Source organism: Rattus rattus, chromosome 2 (genome assembly GCF_011064425.1).
Source record: "Rattus rattus isolate New Zealand chromosome 2, Rrattus_CSIRO_v1, whole genome shotgun sequence".
Taxonomy (NCBI): Eukaryota; Metazoa; Chordata; class Mammalia; order Rodentia; family Muridae; genus Rattus; species Rattus rattus.
The window spans coordinates 177,209,738-177,235,484 of record NC_046155.1 but is presented as its reverse complement, the minus strand read 5'-3'; the positions used below and the strand labels follow the sequence as shown (position 1 = coordinate 177,235,484).

General features: G+C 47.9%; 1 protein-coding gene across 1 annotated transcript; it reads left to right on the top strand.

Annotated features, from left to right (window-relative positions):
• The first annotated feature begins 45 nt into the window (after positions 1-45).
• Positions 46-25,744, top strand: Ppp6r1 (protein phosphatase 6 regulatory subunit 1). The gene is made up of 24 exons (XM_032894481.1): positions 46-610; positions 9,811-10,043; positions 13,619-13,805; positions 13,886-14,023; positions 14,106-14,171; positions 14,724-14,836; positions 14,931-15,044; positions 15,301-15,463; positions 15,550-15,702; positions 15,787-15,921; positions 16,620-16,684; positions 16,801-16,916; positions 17,014-17,099; positions 17,235-17,324; positions 17,402-17,499; positions 20,965-21,022; positions 21,106-21,278; positions 23,354-23,487; positions 23,580-23,712; positions 23,838-23,908; positions 24,027-24,108; positions 24,598-24,708; positions 24,799-24,861; positions 24,940-25,744. Exons 2-24 carry the CDS (start codon positions 9,817-9,819, stop codon positions 24,941-24,943), a joined length of 2,580 nt encoding a protein of 859 aa, XP_032750372.1. The 5' UTR covers positions 46-610; positions 9,811-9,816; the 3' UTR covers positions 24,944-25,744.
• Positions 25,745-25,747: the final 3 nt, after the last annotated feature.

Sequence of the window (25,747 nt, the reverse complement as noted above, 5' to 3'; positions counted from 1 at the left end):
GCACCTGCGCACGGAGAGCGACCACGAGAGGGCGGAGCCTGTCTTCTTGCGTCCTCCCGCGCTCGGGGCATTGTGGGACAGTGGCGGGGGTAGCCGTGCGTCGGAGGCCTTAAGGTGGACGGCTGGGCCGGGGAGACCCAGCCGTTTCGGGCGACACTGAAGCCGAGGAGACGGGCGTCGGCCTTCGGTGCAGCTCTGCACCCGTTGAGGCTGCGGCGGCTTCTTTTTCCTGTTCCGCGGGTGCCGGCGTGTTTGTGTGTGTCTCTGTGTGTGTGACCCGCGGCGACTTCCCCCGTCGCCCCTGCTTCGGAGGCGCCTGCGCAGGCCTTGCGTCTGCCACGGAGCTTTGCCGTGGAACGAGCGCGCCTACTTTTTCGCGACGCCCCGAACTCGTTGACGCTCGGCGGTGAGGCAGGGGATTCCCTGTGACCAGAGGGCGCTTGCGCGGGTCCGCTAGCTCCGGCCCAGGCGCCTGCGCGAGCCCCCACCCCTCGGCGCCGCCCCCGCCTCTCTTAGCCGGCCCCTCGACAGGGCCGGAGCCGCCGGCGGTGGGGCGGCGGGGGCGCCCCGATGAGCCCCGAGTGCGAGGAGCCGCCGCCCCCCCGCGCAGGTGAGCACCATAGCTGCCTTCCCGGGCGTGCGCCTTCTAATCGCGAGGTTTTGCCTCAAATCCTCCTGAGTGCCCCCCCTCCTGAGTCTCTTAGTATCCTCCCTTTCACTCCCCGAGTCTTTTAGCCACTTGTCAGTGTGGTCAAGTCTGTTTCCTGTCGCCGGGCCTGTGTCTACCTCACTGTCATCATTCCCAGTCCATCTTCCTCGTTTATTGGGGACCCTTTCTAAGTCTCTTAGGTTTTTCTTCTTTACCCTCTTCTCCCCACAGCCCCCAACCCTCATCTCTTCCCACTGGGATCTACATCACCTCCACTATCATTCTGACTCAGCTCTCTTGGGGTTCTTCGGGCCCACTCCCCTGTCTTAGTCTTCCTCCTCTAGGGTGCCTTCCTCTTTCCTTCCTCTTGCCTGCTCTTCTGTGCTCACCACTGTGTCTACCCATTTCACTCTCATCAGCCTTCGTGGCTCTTGGCCTTTCTGATTCTCATCCTCTACTCAGGAAGGAACGGTTAAACAGGTTTTTCCCTCGCCTTGGCTGTGGCTGTCCTGTCCCTCGCTGTCCCTAGCTTCTTGTGGTGAAGCTGGAGCCACTGTTCAGTGCACTACTGGGTATACTGTGAGATGAGGCCTGCTGAGTGCAGGGCCTGATTGCTGGGTCCGGGAGGGAGTGGTCAATGGAAGTCCCTGGTAGTTTCTCTACTCAGGGAGCCAAAGCAAAGCTGGACAGTCACAATTACTGCGTGTTGTAATGGTGGTAACCCAGGGTGCTGTGGCAGCAGGCCACAGAGTGGGAGAGACTGGTGAGACCGGCCGGATGGGTGGCTTTTCTGTCGAGGAAGGCTGAGTGGGAGTTAACAGATGGAGAGTGGGAAGAAAGGCTTTCCAGGTGGAAGAAACAGCACGTGCAAATATGTGAAGGTGGGAACATTGAAGGAGCCAGGATGAAGTGGGTTGAAGTGTTAAGAGGACAAGGGGCAGGGAATGGCTTGGTTGGGGCGGTTGTTCAGGGCCTTAAGTGACCTGGATAGTGGTCCCTTCTTTTTCCTCCCTTTTGTGGTGGTACTGGGGCTCAACCCAAGTTTTTCTGCCGCAGAGTAAGCATTCTACCACTGACTGAGCTACATACAGCCTGAGCCTCTCCTATTGCTTTTAAATTGTGAGACAATATCTTAACTAAGTTGTTTTAGGCTTGCTTTGAACTCTGCAGAGCTGCTGGGATATTGACCCACAATCCTGTTGTCTCAGCTTCCTAAGTACCTGGGGTTATATGTTTGTTACCAGGCCAACGTAGTTATGGTCTTGATCACTCTATATGCAGAGGCAACTGTACTGATGATGAATTACCATTAACACCTACCTGGAAGGCAAGTTGTTTCTGGGAAGGAAGCTGCACTGTATGCCAAATGTGGTACTATGTTGAGGGTTGTAAAACTGTCACAGGGTTGCTTTCCTCCTAAAGGAGAGGTTCTGTTAGAACAAGGCCAATGTTGCAGGGACTGGATTGCTTGAACAACACAGTAAGAGTCGTTTCTATATGCATTCTGTGTTCCTGATGTGGACAGTTCATGTGGGAGCACTTGCTATGATCTGCCACATACACTTAGAGTTGCCTGTGGCTTTGTTGTTATTTATTTCTCTGGTAACCTTTGCCTAATGCAAATCATTTTGCCCAAATTCAGTGACTCTACTCCTCTAGTTTTGAGATTGGGATAATGAGGAATTATTTAGAGCAAGAATTTTTTTGTGAGTTAGACCTAGGTTTAAGTCCAGGCTCTTCCCTTTCCAAGTGATGAATCCTTGGGAAAGTTATGCAAGCGGTCTGTATCTGTTTCTCTCATCTGTAAGTGGGCTAATAGGGCTGTCTGTGTAGGGTGGTCCTGGATATTGAGTGCAATGTTTGTAGATGCCTGTCACAGAATGCAAGGCACACAGCAAGTATATCAAATCAGTATCTCTTAGGATTATCATCTGGTTTTTGATAATATATCCCAGTAGTTCTCATTGGATATGATATGTCCTCTAGGAGATATTTGGCAATGTTTGGAGATCTTTTGGTTGTCAAAACTATAGGAAGTAGAAGAAAGTATGCTTCCCACATCTAGTGTATCTATATCCCCCCTAGGGATGCTATTGAAACTGTTCTAATATACAGAGCAGCCCCTCACCACAAATAGCTATCCAGTCCCAACTGTCAATTATGTTGCTAGGGAGGATAGGAGGGAAACACTGCTACTCTGCTATTTTGGTCGAGTATCTTATGTGCTTTGGGCGTCTATGTGGTGTAGGAGCTGTTGTGTATTTGTGTATTTTCTTTTACATTTATCCTTTTTGGTTGTTTGCTTTTGTTGTGCTATATGGCATCTTTTTTTTCCATTGACAGAAAACAACTTTGTCGACACCCCCCCCTTTTTTTTTCTACTTTTGGGATCTCTGGCTAAGTGACCTTCAGAGATCACTTTCTCTTCTCTGACTTCTGTTTCCATTAATCCCACAAGTACTTTTACTTTTTATTTTGAACCAGACTCTCATCTGGTTCAAACCATCTGGCCTCAAACTCACTATGTAGCCAAGGATGACTTGAACTTCTGATCCTCCTGCCTCTACTTCCCAAGTGTTAGGTTGACAGTGGTGGTTCACTGTTGAGATTTGAACTCAGGAGTTTTGTGCATGCTAGTCATACCCCCAAGCAAATGAACTACATCCTCAAGCCCCAACAAACACTTAGTTTTGGATCTGGCAGTATCTTAGATCCTAGGTGGCATCTCTAGAAAGTTGCAGGTCCCTGGACAGGCCTATCTTTTCCTCACAGCTGAAACTTATATTCTCTCATAGAGTGACCAATGGGATGCTTTGGAAGGAGACTTGCCTGGGAAGGCTTCTGGGAGGAAGTGGTGTCAGTGAAGAAGTCTGACAGTCTAAGGAGGAGGTAGTTAGACTCAGAGCTTGTAGGGCAGGTAGAAGGTGTAGACCTCATCCTGAGTGCATTCAATTGCTGCCATTAGGCTTGCTGCAAAAGACAGGTAAGTGGTCTAGCTGCTATGGTAAGAGTTATTGCCCAGTACTGGCTTAGTGGGAATACATCCATGCCAGACCAGGGTTTTCCCATTGCATGTCAGTTTTGTGAATTCGTCTCCAGGAAAGGCTACGTTACAGATATTTCTCAGATGAGGACACTGAGGTTCAATGGAATTAGGTCTTTGGTTTTCATCTTGGAGAGATAAAATTCCAAATCTGGTCAGGTACAGTGGTATATGCCTATAATATAGGCAGGAGGAATACTTGAGCTCTGGAGTTTGAGGCTGGTCTGGACATACATATAGAGATTTAAACTTAGGTCTTTCAAAGTTTAGTTTAGTTTAGTCTTAAGATAGGATTTTGCTCTTTAGCCCTGGCAACATGAGCTTCCCAAGTTCTGGCCCATTGATCTCATTTCCCTTCTGTTCTTCTATGGACTGTTTCACAACTGTTCCGTAGGCTGTTGCTTTTTCCCTTTAAACCTGTGGCCACACCAGGAGATGAGTACAGAGTATTTTTGGCTTTGCCTCAGTTCTTGGCCAAGTGTCCTTAGGCTCTGTTTTCTGTTTATTCCTCCTTTGGGGTTGGGCCAGAGTTTCTATTTCCCCTAGAGTGGTACTAGGATCTGAGGGGTTGGCTACCTGCACGACCCTCCCTCACCCTGGTTGTTATCTCACTCAGGCCTTTCCTAAGCCTTGGGAAAGTCCCAGCTCAGTTTTCCATGTGACCAGATCCTTCTAGCAGTGGCTCCTCCAAATGCTTGTCGCCCTGTGCTTGCTTTGCCAGGGTGGTGGTGTGTTCAGAAGGCCACACTGCTGCGGGTCCTGCTTAGGATAGTTAGATTGCCGTTACTGTCTCCTCATCCCTGGTATTAAGTGTCCCAAACCCCTTTTCCAGATTTGGCCAGGAGCTGGCTGTGGCATTAAAAAACAGAGGCATGATCCACCCAGCCTTTTAAGGAGCTAGCATGCCTGCTGCTGGTCTCCTTTCCTCCTAGAGCAGCCAGGCAGCCTGAGGGGCTGTCCTGATGTTGGAGCCTTTGAGCAGTCAGGTGGCTGTCTTGGAACTCCTCCCCAACCCTAAAGGTCTCTTTGCCCTTGTCTCCCATTTCTGGGTAGTTGAGGTCAGGGGGTGGTTAGGGCAAGTATGGGAGGATTAGCAGTTAAAGAACCTGTCCATGGGTTTCCTAGTAGGCAGAATATTTGGAGTCAGCCGGGGCTGCAGCAACAATGAGGGCAGGATGGGGGGACCACAGTGAGGTCCTGTCTGGACCAAGGAAGGAGAAACTGTAGGGACTGGCAGGTTCCTGAGAGGGACAGCTAGTGTCAGAGATTTTAGAACAACACAGCAAAACAAGAAGCCAGAGCTACTGATGTTAGAGTTGGCAGAAGAAGCAAAGTGACTTTTTTTTCTAATGGCTTCCTTTCTCATTTATAATTTCCCTTCCTTCCGTTAGCAGCCAGTCTTGGTTTTCAAACCGTCTCTAAAACCAGTGGTTGTCACTTCCGTTTTCTTGAAGCTGCTGAAAGCTACACAGGGTGGGGGTGGTGGGGTGTATAGTGCTAAGTATCTGAATGATCTGAGAAAAGTGCTTAAGTCACTTGGGCAAATGCTGAGAGTTTCTGCTTTTCTGTTTTTAGTGCTGCCACCTTTGGTGTAGTGACTGTCTCCTGCTTGAAACTGAGTGTGGTCTCAGGACAGCCTGTAGAATTTTGCCTCACTACATCAGTACTTGCCTTTGGTCAGCATTCCTCCCTGATACTCTGGGTTTTCTGGACTCAAGTAGAGGCTACTATACATCATGTGAACTTCATACTAATCGTTAGCTCAAGACTTGTTCCAGTGGCCTCCAGCTAGGTTCTCTGGAGAGCCAATTTGGGGAGAGAAGCTCAATGAGAATCACTGAGACGGGGGTGGTAAGGTTGGAGTAGGGATAGAGGATTTTAAGAAGCTGTGGCTGTGCCCTCTAACCAGGTGTCTTAGAAGGGAGTGGATAGGCCTCAGCAGTGAGAGTTTGTCAGAAGACCAGCACATGTCACATGGATTCTGATTCTGTCTCTTGGTAGCTGTGTCCTTCTCTTCCTTCGGACCTCCTTTTAAAATAGAATTCTGTTGTCAAATGGAACTGACAATTTTTTTTTTCTGTCTCACAGTAGACAAAATACTGAAAGGCTAGGTCCTGGGATTGTCCACAGATGGCTTGGTCTTGCCTCTAACCTGTCTCCCACTGGAGAAGGAGGCTTTTTTCCTTTTTCAAACAGCTCCACATTTATTTGGGGGGGTGTGTGTGTGTGTGTGTGTGTGTGTGTGTGTGTGTGTGTGTGTGTGTGTGTGTGTGTGTGTGTGTCAGTTTTCCTTCCACATTGATTGGGGTTCCAGGGCTTAAATCCCAGTTGTCAGGCTTTGCAGCAAAGTGCCTTTTCCTGTTTAGCTGTCTCACCAGCCCTAAACCCCACTTTATTAAAATGGGAAGTGTGTTACTAGCACGTACTGGGGAAGCTGCTCACCTCCCTCTGCATGGCATCCTGCTGGCAACCCTGAAAAAGGCCTTTATCACTATACTCATGACACTCTTCCTTCCATGCTTCCTGATTGAGTGTTTTGAGTCCACCTGATCTCTAGCGTCTGGGCCCTTTCAACTCTCAACTGCACATGGCCACTGCTGTGCTTTCTCAGTTCTTTGAGCCTGTTGGCTGGTGATTTCCTTTCTCCCTTCAGCCCTAAGATAGGCAGCCTCTAGTGAGGGTTGTGTTGCAGGCCTAGGTGGGCACAGGGTGCTCTTGTGGAAGGTCTCTGCCTCATGCCCAGAATAAAGCTAGGATATAGAGGGCCACAATGGCACTTTTCAGTGTGACTGTTAAGACTCCTCAAATCATATGCCCTGCCTCTGCCATCTTCTCACCATGCAGACTTAACCTGGTGGGTTCTTTTTATCTCAAGAATGTTGGTAGTGAAGCATGGGAAAAAGGGAATCTGCTCAGGCTCTCAGAGCAGAGCTTTGGTAAGCTTCCCTTCTTCTGGGCCAGCAGGCACTTTGTCAGCTCTGGTCTGGCCTCAATATACTCGTCCTGGCAGGTTTTGTTTCTTCATTAACGGTTTTGGTACCATTTATTTCCATTGAATTTTTCCATTTAAAGAGCACAAGTCAGTGGGTCTGAGTAGATCCACAACTTTGTGTAGTGTCACCACAATTTATTTCATACTATTTTCTTTTCTCTCACAGTTTTTGGACTTTGTTTTGAGACAGGGCCTTAGGTAACAGAGGTTAGTGTTGAACTCAGTATGTAGTTAAAATTGACTTTAAACATCTAGGTCTTTGTGCCTCAGCCTCTCAAGTTCTCTGATTATAGGTATGCACCACTGTGCCTGGCTCAGTATTAAAACAACAACAAAAAACTACTAAAAGGAAACTGTCTTCTACAAATTCTTCTAGATCCTTGAAACTTGTAATCTTCTTTCTGTCACTGTGGATATTTGTCTGTTCTAGAAACTTGGTATTATCAGAATTTTTAGTTCTGGTTTCCTTCCCTTGGCTTGGGCAGCTTCCCGACCTTACTGTCTGATCTTACTGCCATGCAAACAGCCTCCTGTGTAGAGAGGCACCATGTTCACCAAGTTGAACTTTTTGTTACTTCACACCACGTGGCCTTCAGCAGGAAGTCAGTGAGTCATGATTGATGTGGCGGTTGCCCCTTGAGATTATTATTCTTGTCCCAGGTATACCCAGATCAGGAAACCCATCTGCCTCACCTCTCCCTTCTGTCAGTGTTCTTCCTGACTGCTCCCCTTTGCAATGCATGTTTTTGTTACAGATCTTGATTGGCTTGTGAGATTGCCATTAAGTGAGGTAGGAAGTAGAAAAGGGGTCCACACAACATGATTCTTGTGAAGCAGGAGTTCTTTCACCTCTACTCTTCATCTATGATAACACCCCCAGCACCTGCATTGACCCTGGAACTAGCCTGTCCCCTACCAGCCTGAGTGACCTTGTACCTCCTTCTCACTAGACTTCCTTCCTTTGACCTTGATTGAATGGGGCCAAGGCGTGGGAGTGATTTTACTGTATCAATCCCAGACTGTCAGTCTCCTGCCTCAGGGGGCTGAAGCCTTGTGACAACATGGTTTGGCAATATGTGTGTCTTTTAGTAATATTTGTATATGAGGTTGTGTGTTAGGTGCTATCTTGTGTACTTAATAGCATAGGAAAATTTTGGAAGTCTTAAAAAATTTTTATATTTTTATGTTTTATGTGTATGACTGTTTGGTCTTTATGTACATATGTGTGCCTAGTACCTGCAGAATGCATTGGGTCCTCAGGACCTGGAATCAACAATTGTGAGCTGCCTGCCATGTGGGTACTGGGAATTGAATCTAAGTCTTCTGGAAGAGCAAGTGCTCTAAACCACTAAATCATCTCCAGCCCCTGGAGTCTTTATAGTTACAATAAATGTATTATTATTGTGTGGTAATTTTCTGGATAGCACTAAGTAAGCTCTGTACAGGTCACAGTAAGAGGACAAAGGCAGGCCTGGGGACTGCATGGTTCAGCCAAGATGATTGGGAAAGCCCCTGTGCAAGAAGAATGCTTAGTAAGAAACCCTGAATAATGAGAAGAGACTAGCTGTTTGGACAGAATCATTGAGGTGGACCAAAGCTTAGCATGTTTTGGAAACAACAAAGAGCAGTGTTTGAGTAAGGAATACAGCATGAAGGTTGAAAGAGTGGGATAAGTTTCTAGGAGGTAGTTGAGGGTAGCTTGAGTGCACTGGGGTTGACGTATCTCTTCAGCAAGCTCTAGCTGGCAGGCTGTGGTGGAGGAGGTCTTCTCTCTAGGACCAGAGAATCAGAAGGTCTTGGGAAATAATAGAGGTCTGTGCAAGGGGGGACCGTATAGGCAGAGAGGGTCTGATGTCTGTGTGCCAAGCTGTAGGCTTTCCTGGCTGGCTCTACTCTGTCTTGGCTTCATCCTCAGGTGATTGTCAGGCTATCAGGAGACAAGTGAAGAGCAGAACTTGTGGTCAGGCCTTAAGTGTAGCAAGAGTTCCACAGATGCTATCCTTGGGCCAAATGGCCCCTGAGGTCCTGGGAAGCCTCATAATTTACTGGGGTTCAGTTCTTCCCATCCTGTGATGAGGTAATGGCAGCTTCTATGGTTGTGACTTGGATATGTGTACCCAGAGCATGTTGTTGAATGAGTTGCTGGTAGCATAGGCTGGGTCTCTTGACTGTCTCTTCTAGGCTTAAGTTTTTTAAAATGGGGTTTTGTTGTTGCCTTGAGAGGAGCAAGGCCTTAGTGCAGACCAGGAACTCAGCATAGTGCTGTTTCCTGGTTAATACCCAGGGTATTCTGGTCTTACCTAGTTACTAAGAGTCGGCTTGATACCTCACTTTATCTCATGCTGGCCTGTTTATCATTGTGTGTTTCTTTGGATCCTGCTTAGTGGCTGTCTTGTTCTAGGAGCCCCCACCCCAGGTTTTCCTCTTTTCCTGGGCGTGGGGTGATGAGTATGGTTGGGCTGTGTTTGTGTCTGTGGTGTCTAGGCAACAGCCACAGCCTCAATATGAGCATACTTCCTCTCTCCCAGCTGCCACCACCCCATACCTCACTAGTGGCCTTGGGTGATTTGCTACCGTAGGATGTGGCTGTGCACTATAGGTCATGGGAGCATTTGAATTTGTTCAGCAAATAAAATGAATCTGAAGCTAGAAGTTCAAATGGTATCCTTGCCCAGATAAAAGACAGTGGAACAGGCTCATGGGATGGGCCACAGTCACTTTATGCCACTTAGCTTTTCCTTGCAGGCCCTGGATAGTCTACACTGAGAACTTCACCAGGCCTTAAGCTGAGAGTGATAAAGTGATTTCTTTTTTTTTTTTTTTTTTTTTTTTTTTTTTCGGAGCTGGGGACCGAACCCAGGGCCTTGCGCTTGCTAGGCGATAAAGTGATTTCTTATACTGCAGGAGAGGCAGCTTGGAGGCTGAGATGGTGGGTTCTGGGTTCCTTAGCAGAACCGAGTGCTGTATGTGCTATACCTGTGGAGCCTCTGTGCAGGGCAGACTTGTGAGGAATCTGTGTCTGGGGCCTAGAAGGGGTGTTTGTACTTGGTCACTGATACTGCCACTGTCTCACTCAGCAGCAGTTGCTAGTTGTATGTGATAAATTGATTATGCCCATGCTTACAGGGCGCCATGTTTTGGAAGTTTGACCTGCACACAAGCTCTCACCTGGACACACTGCTGGAGAAGGAGGACCTGAGCCTACCTGAGCTGCTGGATGAGGAGGACGTGCTGCAGGAGTGCAAGGTTGTCAATCGGAAGCTCTTAGACTTCCTGCTACAGCCTTCCCACTTGCAGGCCATGGTGGCCTGGGTCACCCAGGAGCCCCCAGCCAGTGGTGAGGAGCGGCTACGCTACAAGTGAGTTCTTCACTCTTACCTGTTCTCAGTAATTGAACTTTGGGGCGAGGAAGTAAGGCAGGGAGGGTCAGATCATTTATAGGATTACAGTTCACCTAGTGAAGACCCTTCATGGTTGAGTTATTTTAAAAGTTTTGTATGATAAGGTTCTCTAGATAGACCAAATACAAAGCCTTGGGTAAGTCCCACTCACCCTTCAAACCTCAACAGGGAGTCACATTTTCTTATTTACGTTTTATTGTTTACCTTTCTTCTAGTTTGATTGTTGTCCTCAGTTTTTGTTTAGTTTGTTTTTTTATTTTTCCAGACAGGGTTTCTCTGTATAGCCCTAGGTGTCCTAGAACTTGCTCTGTAGACCAGGCTGGCCTTGAATTCACAAGAGGTCTGCCTCCTAAGTGCTTGAATTAAAGGCCTGTGCACATTTCTCATACCTCAGGCTGATCTTGAACTGGCTGTGTTGAGTATCACTCCTGATCTTCCTGTTCCTTTCCAAGTGCTGAGATTGTAGCATGCATTCACCATGCTTGACTCCTTCTCATATGTGTGTGTGTGTGTGTGTGTGTGTGTGTGTGTGTCTGTGTCTGTGTCTGTGTCTGTGTCTGACTGTTTGTCTGTCTGTCTCCTTTCACCATATAAGTATATAAGTTCTAGGGATTGAATTCAGGCTTGGCCTTTACCTACGGAGCCATCTTCACTGTTTTTCCACTTTATTTTTTGAGACAAGGTCTACTGAATCTGAAGTTAAGCAATTCAGCTAACTGGCCCAAGAAAGCTCCAGAAATCTTATCTCTGCCTCCCTAGCTCTGTTTAGAAACAAGCCATCACACTCAGCATGTTACATTGGTGCTGAGGATCTAAACTCAGTTTCTCATGTTTGTACAGCAGTCACATGTGCATCTATATAAACTTCTGTGTACTACAAGGAGGCCAGTGGATATTGGATCCCCTGGAGATGGGGTTACAGGAGGTTGTGAGCCATCTGATGTTGGTGCTGGGAACTAAGCCTCTGCAAGTTTTTTTTTTTTGGTTCTTTTTTTTTTTTTTTTTTTTCGGAACTGGGGACCGAACCCAGGGCCTTGCGCTTCCTAGGCAAGCGCTCTACCACTGAGCTAAATCCCCAACCCCTGCCTCTGCAAGTTTTAAACATGCTTAACTGCAGGCTTTCTCTCTAGTCACCTCCCTTATGTTTTTAATCAATTTAAGATTTTTGTCCAGATGATGTAGACTTGATCATGGTTGATCGTAGTTGAGAGTGATCCCAAGTATATGTTGGCTGGTTTCCCAACTGGAATGGTGACATGGACATAGCATGCCTAGTACCTAATCAGTACCTGTTGGAAGGAGACTTTCTGACTTTCACGCCTTTGCACATTGCAGACATTAATCACCTGCATAGGCTTGTATGTCTGAGCCACAGCGACATCCTGAACACTTCTGTCACCGCACAATTCTTTCTGTTCCTTTCATAACATGCTACCTCCTCCTCTTTTTTAAAATATTTATTTATTTTATGTATATGAGTAAACTGTAGCTGTCTTCAGACACACCAGAAGAGGGCATCAGATCCCATTACAGATGGTTGTGAGCCACCATGTGGTTGCTGGGAATCGAACTCAGGACCTCTGGAAGAGCAGTCAGTGCTCTTAACCACTGAGCCATTGCTCTAGTCTTGTGCTACCTCCTTTGTAACCCATGCTTAACTTTGGCAGCTATTAGTCTGTCCCCCTGTTACCTAGTTATGTCATTGGCTTTTCTCAAGACGATTTTCTGGAGATTGATTTAACCCCTTGAGAAAAAGGTTTTTTCTTTCATCAAGAGTAGCAAGGGGTTGGGGATTTAGCTCAGTGGTAAAGAGCTTGAGGCCCTGGGTTCGGTCCTCAGCTCTGAAAAAAAAAAAAAAGAGTAGCAAGATTGACAAGGATTGACTTTGGCTCACTGCATGTCTGAATACTGTTGTGGTGCAGCCTGTGAGGCTTCCATGTGCTTTACAGCCAGCCCCTGACTACCTTATTTTCATCTGAGGGTTTTATTTTTTTCTTTTGTTAATTTCTCTTTGGATTTTGAGCTTTGAGAGTACAGTGTCTGCATCTCTTTGACCATTTTTGGTTCCTAGCATAGTTCATGAAGGCTCTATATTTAGGGGGAGGAAGTATATGCCACCTGCATGGGGCATAGGGTATAGCACCAGTGGTGAGGCAGGACCAGGCAGACAGGATACTGTTGGGCCCCTAGCAGTTGTTGCCATCTTGCTGTTCTTCCTCAGTTGCTGTGCCTGCATGATCCTTCCCTGGGTTTACATCTCTATCTCCTGTGTGTCCACCCTGTTCACTGTGCTATTCCCTGCCTTGTTCTGTCTTCCCATCCTGGAAACCTTGAGCCAGACGGATAATGATGACTGCTCCTCAGTTTCCCTCTTGTAGTGGGGACTCAGTAAAGCAGTGTTGGCTTGTAGAGTCATGGTCTTGCTATTTGGTCTTGCTGCCTCCGATAGCACTTCTGGAGGACAGAGTTTGTCATTTGCCAGCTCATCCCACTGGATGTCTTCTCCTTTGCTCTTCCCTTTCTACCCATCCACCCTCACACTAAAACTGCATCTAGTGGACTGTGATCTAGACTCGGCATAGGGAGTTGATAGTGAAGCAGCCCTGCTGGCTCTGGGTGTCTCTGCCCTGATTAAGGAGTCTGTTTGCTAGATGTTGGGAGCCCTTGGCACAGGCCCCACAGGTTTTGGCCTAGACTTGGAATAGCTGTAGTCTCCTAGGCCCTTAGGTGACATCCTGAGCAGTGAAGCTTCTGGAATGTCAAGTACCCAAGGATGTGTGAGGACAGGAGCAAAGATTGGAGAGTTAGAAAGATAATAGGGTGCTGAGGAGAGAAGGCCTAAGCTGGAGCAGCATGTGGGACTTGCATGGCATTAGAGGAGATAGGAGTAGTGTTGGGAGGGGATCAGGAAATGTTTGACTTTTAGGACTGAGTTCAAGTCAGATGTCATTTTGTGGTGGTGGGAGCCCCAGTAGGTTGTTTTTGTTTGTTTTGAAACAGGGTTTCTCTATGTAGCCCCGGCTGTCTTGGAACTCACCATATAGACTAGGCTAGCATTGAACTCACAAAGAACCTCTACCTGTGCCTCCTGAATGCTGGGATAAAAGGCGTGTGACACCATGCCTGGCTGTTTTTAATTTTTAAAATTTATTTTATGTGTATGGGTGTTTGGGCTACATGTTACCAGGTGGGTATGATGATTACTTGCTCCTGATGGAGGCCAGAAAAGGATATTGGATCCTCTGGGACTTGAGTTGCAATAGCTTGTGAGCTGCCTTGTAAGAGCTACACATCAAACCCAGGTCCTCTGCAAGAGCAACAAGTGCCCTTAGCCACTGAGCTATAATTCTTGCTTTCTCAGTGCGGTCTTAGGAAGCCTGAGGAGGGCTCAGAAATCGAAGGGGGCTTTTATTTCTCTTTTGGTTTCTCTTCCTGGACACAGGACCCCTGAGCCTCGTGCTAGATGTGGGGGATTGAATGTGGGGCTTCTACCTTCTCTCTGCACCCACACCTACCCTGCACTCACTTCCTAGGTACCCTAGTGTAGCCTGTGAAATCCTGACCTCTGATGTGCCTCAGATCAACGATGCCCTGGGTGCAGATGAGTCCCTCCTGAACCGACTCTATGGCTTCCTGCAGAGTGGTGACAGCCTCAACCCGCTGCTTGCTAGCTTTTTCAGCAAAGTCATGGGCATTCTCATCAATCGCAAGACAGACCAGGTGCCTGCTGACTCAGCATGTGGATGAGGAGTTGGGAGGGTGGGTATCAGGATCCTGTATGACACAGCCTGTGCCCCCAGCTTGTGTCCTTCCTGCGCAAGAAAGATGACTTTGTGGATCTGTTGCTGCGTCACATTGGTACCTCGGCCATCATGGATCTCCTGTTGCGTCTGCTTACTTGTGTGGAGCGGCCTCAGCTGCGGCAGGATGTCTTCAATGTGAGGAGCCTACTCAGGAAGTGGGTGGTGGAGTGGGATGGGCTGGCATTTGGTTTAGGAACTTAATGTTTTCTTTTTTCAGTGGCTCAATGAAGAGAAGATTGTCCAGCGGCTAATTGAGCAGATTCACCCATCAAAGGATGACAATGTGAGTGCCGGCTGACATCTCCAAACCTCATCTTCAGATTATGTTCTACATTCCTTTTGTGCCTTAAAAGATGGGTAGGAGAGCTGACGGTATGGCTCAGTTTTTAGAGTGCTTGCTTAGGATTCATGAAGCCCTGGGACTCACATAAACCAGTCATAGTGGCTCACACCTACAATCTCAGTTCTCTGGAACCCGAGGCAGGAGAATGAGAAGTATCCTCCTTTGCTTCTTAGAAAGTTTAGGGGGTAGTGTGGGCTACATGAAATTCTTGTATTGTAACATGGGTCAATGCCTTATTCCTTTTCATGGCTGAATAGTAAATATCCTATTGTGGGTGGACAGCTTTGCTTTTTCTATTCAGCAGTTATTGAGCATGTGATTGAGCAGTGCTGCATGTTCATACATGAATTTTTTTTTTTTCTTGAGGTTTTGGGTACTGGCTTCCTTATTATAGCACGTATCCTGTGTCCCTGTGATTACTGGTTTTCTGTCTGGAAGGTGCTGGGAGCAGATGGTTAACTTGTGCATACTCACTTGTTCCCATTTCTCCAGCAACATTCCAATGCATCTCAGTCCCTGTGTGACATCATCCGCCTAAGCCGGGAGCAGATGATCCAAGGCCAGGACAGCCCGGAGCCAGACCAGCTGTTGGCCACCTTGGAGAAGTGGGTTTGCAGGATCAGTTCTGAGACTTGTGGTAGGGGGCTTTCCTGGGCGAGTTTTGGCTCTTGGCCCTTCACTCTGACTCCTCTTCCCCAGGCAGGAGACCATTGAGCAGCTCCTCAGTAACATGTTTGAGGGAGAACAGTGCCAGTCTGTCATTGTCAGTGGGATCCAGGTGCTGCTCACCCTCCTGGAACCTAGGAAGCCAAGGTGAGGTGTATCAGCCTGAGGTGGCACACTGCCCCTACCTGCACTTAGTCCCTCAGAGCCTGAAGGATTGGATGGCTATTGTTCAAAGCTGTGGTTAGTGAGAGATACAGTTCTTCCCCAGCCAGGCCTGTCCTTTACCCTGCTTTTCTGACCTGTTAAAGGGCTCTGGGTGTTCAGGGCACAAGGCTGTGGTATTCTTCTGGCCCATTTTTGTGACCTCTTGCTCACTCTGCCTTCATACTGCTTTCCTTCACAGGTCTGACTCTGTGACCATGAACAACTTCTTTAGCAGTGTGGATGGACAGTTGGAGCTCCTGGCTCAGGGAGCCCTGGATAATGCACTCTCTAGTATGGGTGCCTTGCATGCCCTGCGTCCCCGGCTTGACCGCTTCCATCAGCTCCTGCTTGAGCCTCCCAAGGTGGGAGACATGGGTTGTTGTGATTCTAGAGGGAAGTGGGGGTGAAAAAGTGCCCTGTATGCACTAAGCCTTCTTTGTTCCTGTAGCTGGAGCCTCTGCAGATGACGTGGGGCAGCCTGGCCCCACCACTGGGTAACACGAGGTTACATGTGGTCAAGCTCTTGGCCAGTGCCCTGAGTACCAATGCTGCTGCCTTGACACAGGAGCTTCTGGTGCTGGATGTACCCAACACCTTACTGGTATAAGGGATGGGATCAGGGGCCAGGGAAATAGAGATGTGTGCAGAGCACTTTTAATATCAGTCTGTGCCCTCACTCCCTCAGGACCTCTTCTTCCACTATGTATTCAACAATTTCCTGCATGCTCAAGTGGAGGTGTGTGTGAGTGCAATGCTGAGTTCCGGGCCCCCTCCAGACAGCAGCCCTGAGACACCTGTCCCGAACCCTATCGTGAAACATGTGAGCTGGGACTTTTGTTTTCCTCCCCCTGGGGACTTGGTGCCTGAGGCCATAACCTCCCAGAGGTGTTTCCTACTTCTACCCTTGTCTATTGGGCAACATCAGTACCTGGGATGGGTGTGGGTTATACAGCTGAGGAGAAATTGATATCTATTGAGGACCAGTGAATGCTATGACTTGACAGAGAGTTGGGGAAACTGGGGATGGTTCTCTGAACAAATGAGGGGCTGTGTATATTCCATGTGAGAAGTCAAAACACATGCTAGATATGGTGGCCCACACCTTAATGCTAGTCCTAGAGAAGAAGATCTCAACTTTTGAGTCTAGTTTAGGCTGCATAAGTCTCAGAGAAAACAAATTTAGAGCTTGGGATGTAGCTCACTTGGCTAGCTAGTACCTAGCATGCATGAAGTTCTGCATGGTCCCTGCACAGTATAAAAAAAGCAGGTGTAGTGATGCACTTGGGAGCATACATAAAGAGTTTAAGGCTAGCCTGCATGAGACCTTGTATCAGAAAGGAAAAAGAAGAGAAATCCGGAATTAAAGCAAGCCATAGACACTGGCTTTCACTCTTGTTTCCTCTGCTCACAGGCTTGGAGCCTGGTGAACTGTGTTTGCTGAATAAAGGCCTCTTCTCCATCTGCTGGGTTCTGGAAGTGTAGATATCCCCAAGCTAAATCCTCTTTGCTCTCCTGCAGCTCCTTCAGCACTGCCGCCTGGTGGAGCGCATTCTGGCGTCCTGGGAGGAGAATGACCGTGTGCAGTCAGTACTTGCAGACTTCCTGTGGGGACAGATAGGGCAGTGGGAGGATGGGTAGGAGGCCTGGATAGCCCAAGCATCTCACCTGTCACCCAGCAATGACCTCCACTCTCAATTAGGTCTGGAGGGGGCCCAAGAAAAGGCTACATGGGCCACCTGACTCGGGTGGCCAATGCCGTGGTGCAGAATGCAGAACAGGGGCCCAATGCTGAACAACTGGGACAACTGCTAAAGGGTAAGGCATGAGGCTGGCTGGAACTGCAGCTTGCAGGTATTAGGTATTGGAAGCTGAGGTTCTCCCACCTCACACTTTTCCATGTCCATGTGCTCAGAGCTGCCAGAGGAGCAGCAACAGCGATGGGAAGCATTTGTGTCAGGACCCCTGGCTGAGACCAACAAGAAGAACACAGTGGATCTGGTGAGGCCTGACCTGGTGTCTTATTCTGCTCTCCCTCTTGATGTGGCTCATGCCCCTACTTCCTGCAGATTCTTGCCTTGCCCTTGTCTGGGGGCTTCAGCGGGTCCTGACTGTTCTCCATCATCCTGTCCCTAGGTAAACACTCACCACCTACATTCTTCCAGTGATGATGAGGATGACCGCCTCAAGGAGTTCAACTTCCCTGAGGAGGCTGTATTGCAGCAGGTAGACATGGGCTTGTGGAGGTGGGAGGAGTGGGGAAAGGAGCCCTCTTCCAGCCCTGACCTCCACGCCTCTTGTAGGCCTTCATGGACTTCCAGATGCAACGCATGACCTCAGCCTTCATTGACCACTTTGGCTTTAATGATGAGGAGTTTGGGGAACAGGAAGAAAGTGTGAAGTAAGTGTTCCTCATATGAAGTTAAGGCTCTGCTTTGTGACGGTTTGTGCTGTACCTGCGTGTGTTCCTGTGTGAGGTCACAGTGCTGTTTCACCTCGTGATGTTAATTAATGTCTTGTGCCTTTTCTTGAATGTTCATCTGTTTGTGCACCATGGCTTAGCCAGCAGCCTGTTTTTGGGTTTACCCAGCTGTGGCCTTGTGTGTTCCTCTTCTAGACTAAGACCCAGTTTGTAGTCATCTTTCCTTCCACAGTGAAGGTCAGGAAGGTAGGACACCAACATTTTTCATGGTGAGGATGATGAGCATAGTGTATAGTGTAGGGATGATATTCTTCAGTGAGAGATGACTTGGTCTTGATGAAGTCTTGATGTCTCTGGGAAAAGTAAAACACAGTTGTCAGGGTGCTGGATTCTGAGTTGGGTGGAGGAGCTGGCCTTGGGGAGCATATAGTGGACATTTGTGTCATCACTTATAGTGGTCTGGGTGCCTCTCGGGTTTGTAACCCCCACTGCTACCCTTTTAGCAAGCATACCAGCCATCTACACACAAAGGGACAAAGTCCCAGGACCTATCCAGAGTGAGAGCGTTGTCCACTCTTTACCCTAAACATCTCTGGGTGCATTGTGATAGACTGCAGTCTGCTGCTGTTTCAGTGTGCACTTAGATACAATACTGTGGAATCCTGTGTTTGTTGCTTCTCTACTTAGTGTGTGGTGGCTTTCTACTAGATCTTTATTTGGTCCCTTGGGGAATATACTCAAGTGGAAACTTGACTCCATCTGATGGCAGTGGGGTTGGCTTCTTGGTGGATGGAGTTGGAGTAACTAGCTGCTTTGAGACAAAACTCTGTTCTTGCTTTTCCACCAAGGTAAATTACAAGGAAAATGAAATCATTCAGAGTTAAGAGTATTAAACAGTGTCAGGGGGAAGTTGTTCTGCAGTGCTTCTGGGGGAAGACACCAAGTCAGCTGGGGGGCTAGTGAGTGCTGCTGGAGGAGAAGGTCTGCTGGGGAGAAGGTCTGCTGGGGGAGAAGGTCTGCTGGGGGAGAAGGTGCTGGGGGAGAAGGTCTGCTGGGGGCTAGTGAGTGCTGCTGGGGGGTCTGCTGGGGGAGAAGGTCTGCTGGGGGGTCTGCTGGGGTCTGCTGGGGGCTAGTGAGTGCTGCTGGGGAGAAGGTCTGCTGGGGGGAGAAGGTCTGCTGGGGGAGAAGGTCTGCTGGGGGAGAAGGTCTGCTGGGGGAGTTACCAAGTGTGGGGGGTGCAGTGATTCTCGGAGACACTAAGTCAGCTGGGGGGAAGGGGCTAGTGCAGTGCTGTTGGGGGAGTCAACAAGTCAGTGGGTGTTAGGGGGCTGTACAGTGTAGCACTTGGCTAAATTGCTCCACTCTTCACTAGCTGGAGGCCTTAGCTCCCCTCAGGTTTTTTGTTTTGTTTTGGGAAGTTAAGGACACTTCCCTTGTAGAGTGGTTGTGACAATGGAGTGTGTGGGAGTGTGTCATTGAGCCATCTTGCTGCTGATTACTTCATGAACTTTACGCAGTTAGGTCATTGGGAAGTAACCCCAACCTGTGTTCACAATGTGGATCTGTGTATAGTGTTTTTACTGTGTAAAGGGAGAAAGACATCTCAGTAGAAAAAGCAAAAGGCTGGGTGTGGTGGCACATTCTTGTAATCCTAATACTTGGGAGGCAGAGGCAGCATTAGGAGTTTGGGGTTGTCCTTACGCACATAGTGAGTTCAAGGCCAGTTTGGATGGACTACATGAGACACTGTCTCAAAAGAAAAAGTTGAAGAGGTGGGTAAAAGACACAAAGTAAGCAGGGGACTGTTGGAAAGTCACAGGTGGAAAATAAACTCATCAGTTCTTTTGGATATTTCACACATGCAGGTTTAATTTGTGTTTCTGAGACTGTCTGGAAGAGAACTGAGCAAAGATGCCTGTGCACAGTGCTAAGTGACAGTTTGAGGTGGTCATGGATGGCTTGTCATGTGCCGACTGTGAGGCGCTCCCTACAGGCAGCGAGCGCCTTCTGGGTAGTTCAGGCAGTTGTTGTTGTTGTTGTTATCTTATGTATTTTATGTATATGAGTATTTTTTTTCCCAAGCACATCAGAAGAGAGAATCATAGTCCATTACAGGTGGTTATGAGCCATCACATGGGTGCTGAGAATTGAACTCAGGACTTCTGGAAGAACAGCCAGTGTCCCTAACTGATAAGCCATCTATCTATCCATTCCTGACAATTAAATCTTACTGGGATTCCACCCCACCCGTCATGGTTTTCAGTAGTGGGGCCTAGGCAATAATTTGTTATTTAATCTCCAAAAATGGTTGGTTATGTTCCCATATTTAGCACCTGAATGCCATAATACAGGCTCAAGGTCAGGGGTCATGTGTCGACTACTATTACCTGTACCTGTACTCCTTGAAGCAGTTTGCCTCATTGGCACTCGATGTTATATATTTTCCAGGAGAATACCTGGCCATTTCTTTCCCTCTAGCACTTGAGTTCTCACTAAGGACAAGGAAGAGGAATAATGGCCACAAACTATAAAGGCCACAAACCCTCATAGGAAGTGATTGGTCCCCGTGCATTTCCTGTTAGCAGTAAATGGTACTGGTGTAGTTAGAGCCCCTCATAGACAGTAGTGTGAGAATAGGGAGTGTCTTGTCAGTGCTTTATCGTGGTCTGCTTTGTTGTAGGGTGGTTATGAACAACAAATTGGCACAGCTTGTTGTTATCAGGAACCGTGGATACGTATAAACTCTTAGGTAGGCAGGTTGTGAGTCTCAGTCCTTGGAAACACCCTTTAAGGTAGACTGTTTCCTCAATTTCACAGATGACAAAAGGAGATTTAGAAGTGCAAACTAAGTTGCCTGAGGCCACTCCACAGACGGATCAGGGTTCAGAACATCCTTCAGACCTTCTTGCAGGGCAGGTCACTTGAGTCTCTATCCTCTGAGCATCTCTTTTTGTTGTTTTTGTCTTAAGGTTTATTTTAATTTTATGTGTTTGAGCTTGCCTGTATGTATGTATGTGCACCACATGTTTTCATTGCCTGTGGAAGCCAGAAGAGTGTAAAATCCCCAGGAGTTAGAGTTATGGGTAGTCATGAACCACTGTGCAGTTGCCCGGAACTGAGTCCAGGTCCTCTACAAGAGCAGCAAGTGTTGACCACCGAGCAACCTCTCCACAGCCCAAGAGGTTTTATGTTTAGAGAGGAGATGAGGACCCTGCCCTTGAGTGTGATTGTGAGAATCAAGTGGAATGTGCTGGTAATGTATATGTTAGGTGACTATAATCTTCCTTGTTACCATGCCCTCAGGGTGCTGTGAACACTGGGCTTGATGTTATAACATCTTGGGGAGGAGGTGAATTTGCATAGTAATGGCAGTTGTTGTGTGTCATGTGAGCAAGCAAAGGAGGTGAGAACTATGTCTCACTTCATCTCTTCCTTTTCTTCCAGTGCACCATTTGACAAGACTGCCAACATTACCTTCTCCCTAAATGCTGATGATGAGAATGTGAGTACTGTCTGTTTTGGCTGTGGGGAGGGGAGGAGAGGGCTCACAAGCAGTATAGCCCACCCTTCTATCCTGCTCTGTAGCCCAATGCCAACCTGCTTGAGATATGCTACAAGGACCGGATCCAGCAGTTTGATGATGAGGAAGAAGATGAGGAGGAGGGCCAAGGCTCAGCAGAGTCAGATGGAGAGTATGGTGCCTGGCAGGGCAGCCAGCCAGTGAGAGCATCCCAGGCAAGCCAGCCCCCTGGTGTGCGGTGAGTTTCCCTCAGCCCTCCTATCTCTTAAGTTACCAGTGCTTGGAGATGTATGTGCACTTAAACAGATGACTGTGTGCAAGTACCCACTATCACAAGCTAAATACAGAGGTATGTAGTGAATGAGAAAAATCAAAATGTATGTTGTATGTTAGTGGTAGAACCCAGTTCATGTTAATCAAGGTAGGCACAAAATGAAGAGGGCTCCATCGTTGAACTGTGCTCCTGAACTCAAATGATGCTACATGAGTTTCCCTTCCTCTTTCTGAAATGAGAGAAGAAAGAAGAAACCTCTCTCAATTATATTGTTCTTCAGCTTTGTACAGATAAGTCTTTTTCTTTGTACTTTGTTTTTTGTCTTGATAGTGTGATCAAATTATTTCATGTTAGAACTTGCTGAGGTAAACACTACCTCATGTATGGCCTGTAGCTCTAAACTTTTACCTCATAATTTGATTTGAAGACCAGTTATTTATGTTCGTTCTATATTTGTATAGCGTGCAGGTTTGCAATGAAATGGAAGCACACAGTTAGAATCTAGAGCCAGGAGCAGGACCTGAGCCCTTTGTGCCCCTATGTGGCTACTATCCCCCTGCCATGGGCAACAGTGTCCTGACATCTTTCCATGAATCAGTTTTGTGTCTTTCCCCACTCTTTATAATCATATAGGGAAAGGGTGGGTCCTGTGTCTAAAATTCTTGTCACTAAAATGTTTTGAGGCAGGGATTACAGGTGTATGCCACAACCCCTGGCTTAGACAACTTGTAGGAGTCAGTATTTGGGTCCCAAAGGTTGAATTCAGGAGGTCAGACTTGGTGGCGAGTAACTTTACCTGCTGAGCAATCTCGCTGGTTCACACATACACACTTGATGCATGTTATTACCCTTTACTCTCTTCCCTCTTCCCAGCTAACTGCCCTTTTTTTTTCATGTTTTTTTAAAACTATTGCTTATTTCCCTTAACATGGTGTTATGTTATCCTGCAGATGATGTAATTTCATATTTTATGGCTGAATAAAACTCAGACCCTTTTTGTGTATAGATCACATTTGGCTAGTGCTTTGTTGATGGACACTGAGGCTGATGCTATAACTTAGCGTTGGAAATAGTGCCGTAATAAACCAATGCACTTGTGCTTGTGTCTTTGTCTTTTTTTTTGTTTTGTTTTGATTCATTTTTATTAGATTCCTCATTGTACCCAGGTGTGATAGAACTGCCTTTCAGAGTTTAGCACAGCTAGTATTAGTTGTTTTTGTTTTTGTTTTTGTTTTTTAAGATTTATTTATTATATTAGTACACTGTGGCTGCCTTCAGACACAACGAAAGAGGGCATCAGATCCCATTACAGATGGTTGTGAGCCACCATGTGGTTGCTGGGAATTGAACTCAGGACCTCTGGAAGAGCAGTCAGTGCTCTTAACCACTGCGCTATCTCTCCAGCCACTAGTATTAGTTTTTAAAGAAACCCTTTTATCTGTCTCTCTCTTTTTTTCCCCCTAAGATTTTTGTTTTTTGTTTTGTTGAGACATACTGTCATGTAGCCCAGGCTGACTTGAAGTTGCAGTGTATCTAAGGATAACCTTGAACTTCTTGGTCATCCTGAGTGCTGAGATTATAGGGTGTACCACCACACCATTTATGTTTTTTGTGTTCTTATATATTCTTCCTTTCTTTACCTTATTCTCATAAGCTCCTCAAAAACTTCACAGAACTGGTTTAAGAAAGTCACTCAGACAGTGTCCTAAGTCCCAAATTTTAAACATATCAATGCCATTCTTCTGTATAGTAAGTGGCTGTTCACAGGTGGAAAGGCTTGTGTGATACTGGTGATGGGTGACTTGAAAGTTGGTGTCTCATCTCTTGTGGTTGTAGCTGAGTCTAGTTCTCAAATGACTCAGACTCCACTTGTTGGCTGGCTTCTCCAGCACCCTCATATTCCTGGGTTCCCTGGACCTCTCTGGAGGCCTTTGTTCCCCATCTTTTTTTGTTATCTGCTCTGTGGTCCTGGGCTGTGGTTGGGGAAGTGGATCATAGGCTGTCCCTACATGGCCACCTAATGAGTTGTTGTCTGGCAGGAGTGGAGGAAGCACAGACAGCGAGGATGAGGAGGAAGAGGAGGAAGAAGAGGATGAGGATGAGGGGGCTGACCAGGCAGCATGTGGAAGAACCAGCCCTTCCTCCTTCCCCAGCCCTGGCCCTCAGCCTTCTGGTGAGTGTTGGATGGCTTATGCTCAGGTGTACATGGAGCTTCTGACTGTTTTGAACTTATCTTTTGTCCATGTTCTCTCACCTCTGCCACAGGCCCAAGTTGGACTGCTACCTTTGACCCAGTGCCTATGGATGCCCCAACAGGCCCCCCAGTTTCCAAGGAGGCAGACATATCCTCTATCCAGATCCTATCCAGCCCTCCAGCCCACGATTCCCCACAGCTCAGGTGTGGATGGACAGGACAGGGCAGGCGGATATTGCTCTGATATTTGGTCTGGAAGGCACTCCTATGTCTCTTAGGCTTGGGAGTTGATGACCTGCATTCTTTCAAGCTCCTCTTTTACCTTCTAGGTCGCAGGACCCCACACACCCCTCAGCACCTCAGGAAGTCACAGATAGCAGCAAAGTAGCAGAGCCCTTGGGTGAGCTAAGCCATACCTTTTCCCTAAGGGCCCTGGGCCCTTGTATGAAGACAGCATAGCCATGTCTCAGCTTGCTGGAAGGTGGCAGCTAAGATCTGGCTCATCTCTTTCTCCACAGCCCCCTGCCAGGCCTTGGTTAGTGTTGCAGATGTCCAGGCCACTCTGCATGGGATGCGCTCTGTCCCCAGCTCCTTGGACAGGTGATCATTAATTTCCCATCTCAGCTGGAGGTAGGATAGGGGAATCCCAGCCTCGTTGCTGAGGTGGGTGCTGGGCTCTTGTCTCTAGCTGTCCTCAGCACTAAGCTTCGGTGTCCCTGTAGCCATTCATTTTTATAATTAAATGTTTTGGACAATGGCATATATAAGGGCTCTTGTTACCCCAGAGGTAAGAACAGCTTCCAAGAGGATCAGGGACCACAAGAAGCAGGAGGACTGTGCATAGCCCCACAAGCATATTCTGCAGGGGGATAATCACTGGGAGTAGCTGAGTCTAAGGTCTCGTTTTCCCCTCGAGGCTCTGCAACCCCACTATGCTCTGCTGTCAGTATGCTAATGGGCTTCTCTGTTCTGAGGTCTCTTTGCTGCCCAGCCCTGCCCTCACCTTAGGCCCCTTACGGAAAGATGGTGGCCTCAGGCAGGCAGGGATATGGGAATATCTAACAGTAGTCAAATTGATCTCTCTCACAGTGCAACCAGAGACCCCTCTACCTCTGTCCCAGACTTCAAGGCCCACCAATCCCCTCAGACAGTGGAGGGGAAAAAGAGCCCAGAACATTTGGGGCTTCCCCAAAACCAGAGGTGAGTTAGTCTCTCTGGGTGGTATTAGGTGGATGGAGCAAGGCTGGTAAAGCATGAAATAACCTCCAGGTTTCCTTTCTCCCCTAACAGTGCCCAGGCCCTTGAGATGCCCAATGGTTCTACCCCAGGAGGGCCCATTACATCGGGTTCTCAGTGAGTATGGCAATAGCCTGGGGTGGGTCTGCAAGATGGGGTCACTAGACCCTCACTGGTGTTTCTCTCTGTTTCTAGGTAGCTGCCTGGTGGCAGTGGTGGCCAAGTCCTCTGTCCTCCCCGTGGAATTCCTCAGTGGGGCAGGATGAGTCCTTTGGTGGCCCTCTATTCCATTGTCCCATACCCTGCATTCTCTCCTCTGGACTCCCAGGGAGGCTGGTGCCAGGGAGATGCCCTTACCCACCCCCATTTGCACTGAGAAGAGAAACTATGGAGTTTTTTCTCCAAGAATAAAGATAGAGAGTCACATAGAAAGGAGAGAGAGAGAGAGAGAGAGAGAGAGAGAGAGAGAGAGAGAGAGAGAGAGAGAAAGTATATTATATATATTATATATATTATATATATATTATATATATATATAGAGAGAGAGATAGATATTGAGGGAGGAGTAAGAAAGGAAGCCAGGACAAGAACTGGGCCAGCAGTTCTGAAGCACAACCTCCCCGTCTTTCCCAGTAGGGGTTGGCGCTGGGGTTTGAAGCCGCTGACCTGTGCTCTGGTGCAGATGCTCACATCCAGCCTTTCACTCAGGACCACCGTGGGGTGTAACAGAGGACATCGGGCCCAAATGGCCATGTGTTTGTCTAGACCTTGCACTTTGACCAGTCATCTGGCCTCTGGCCCTGGGGAACACGGCCTCCCTGGCAACAGCCCCAGAGGCCCAGAATGGGGGTTGCTGGATCTCCCATACCCTGAGGGTCCCAGCACTGCTGCCAAGTGGCCTTGTCCCAGCTCCCTCCCCAAGGCTGGTGTGAGTGTGCAAGTATGTGTGCAGAGCTTGTGTTTCATACTGCAAATATAAATAAAGGAAGATACCAGAAGATTC

Excerpts from the sequence above, each read along its gene's own strand:
- Ppp6r1 (XM_032894481.1), top strand. The coding sequence starts at position 9,817 with ATGTTTTGGAAGTTTGACCTGCACACAAGCTCTCACCTGGACACACTG. Across the intron at positions 10,044-13,618 it reads GAGGAGCGGCTACGCTACAA|GTACCCTAGTGTAGCCTGTG; the intron begins GTGAGTTCTTCA and ends CTCACTTCCTAG. Across the intron at positions 15,045-15,300 it reads CTGGAACCTAGGAAGCCAAG|GTCTGACTCTGTGACCATGA; the intron begins GTGAGGTGTATC and ends TTTCCTTCACAG.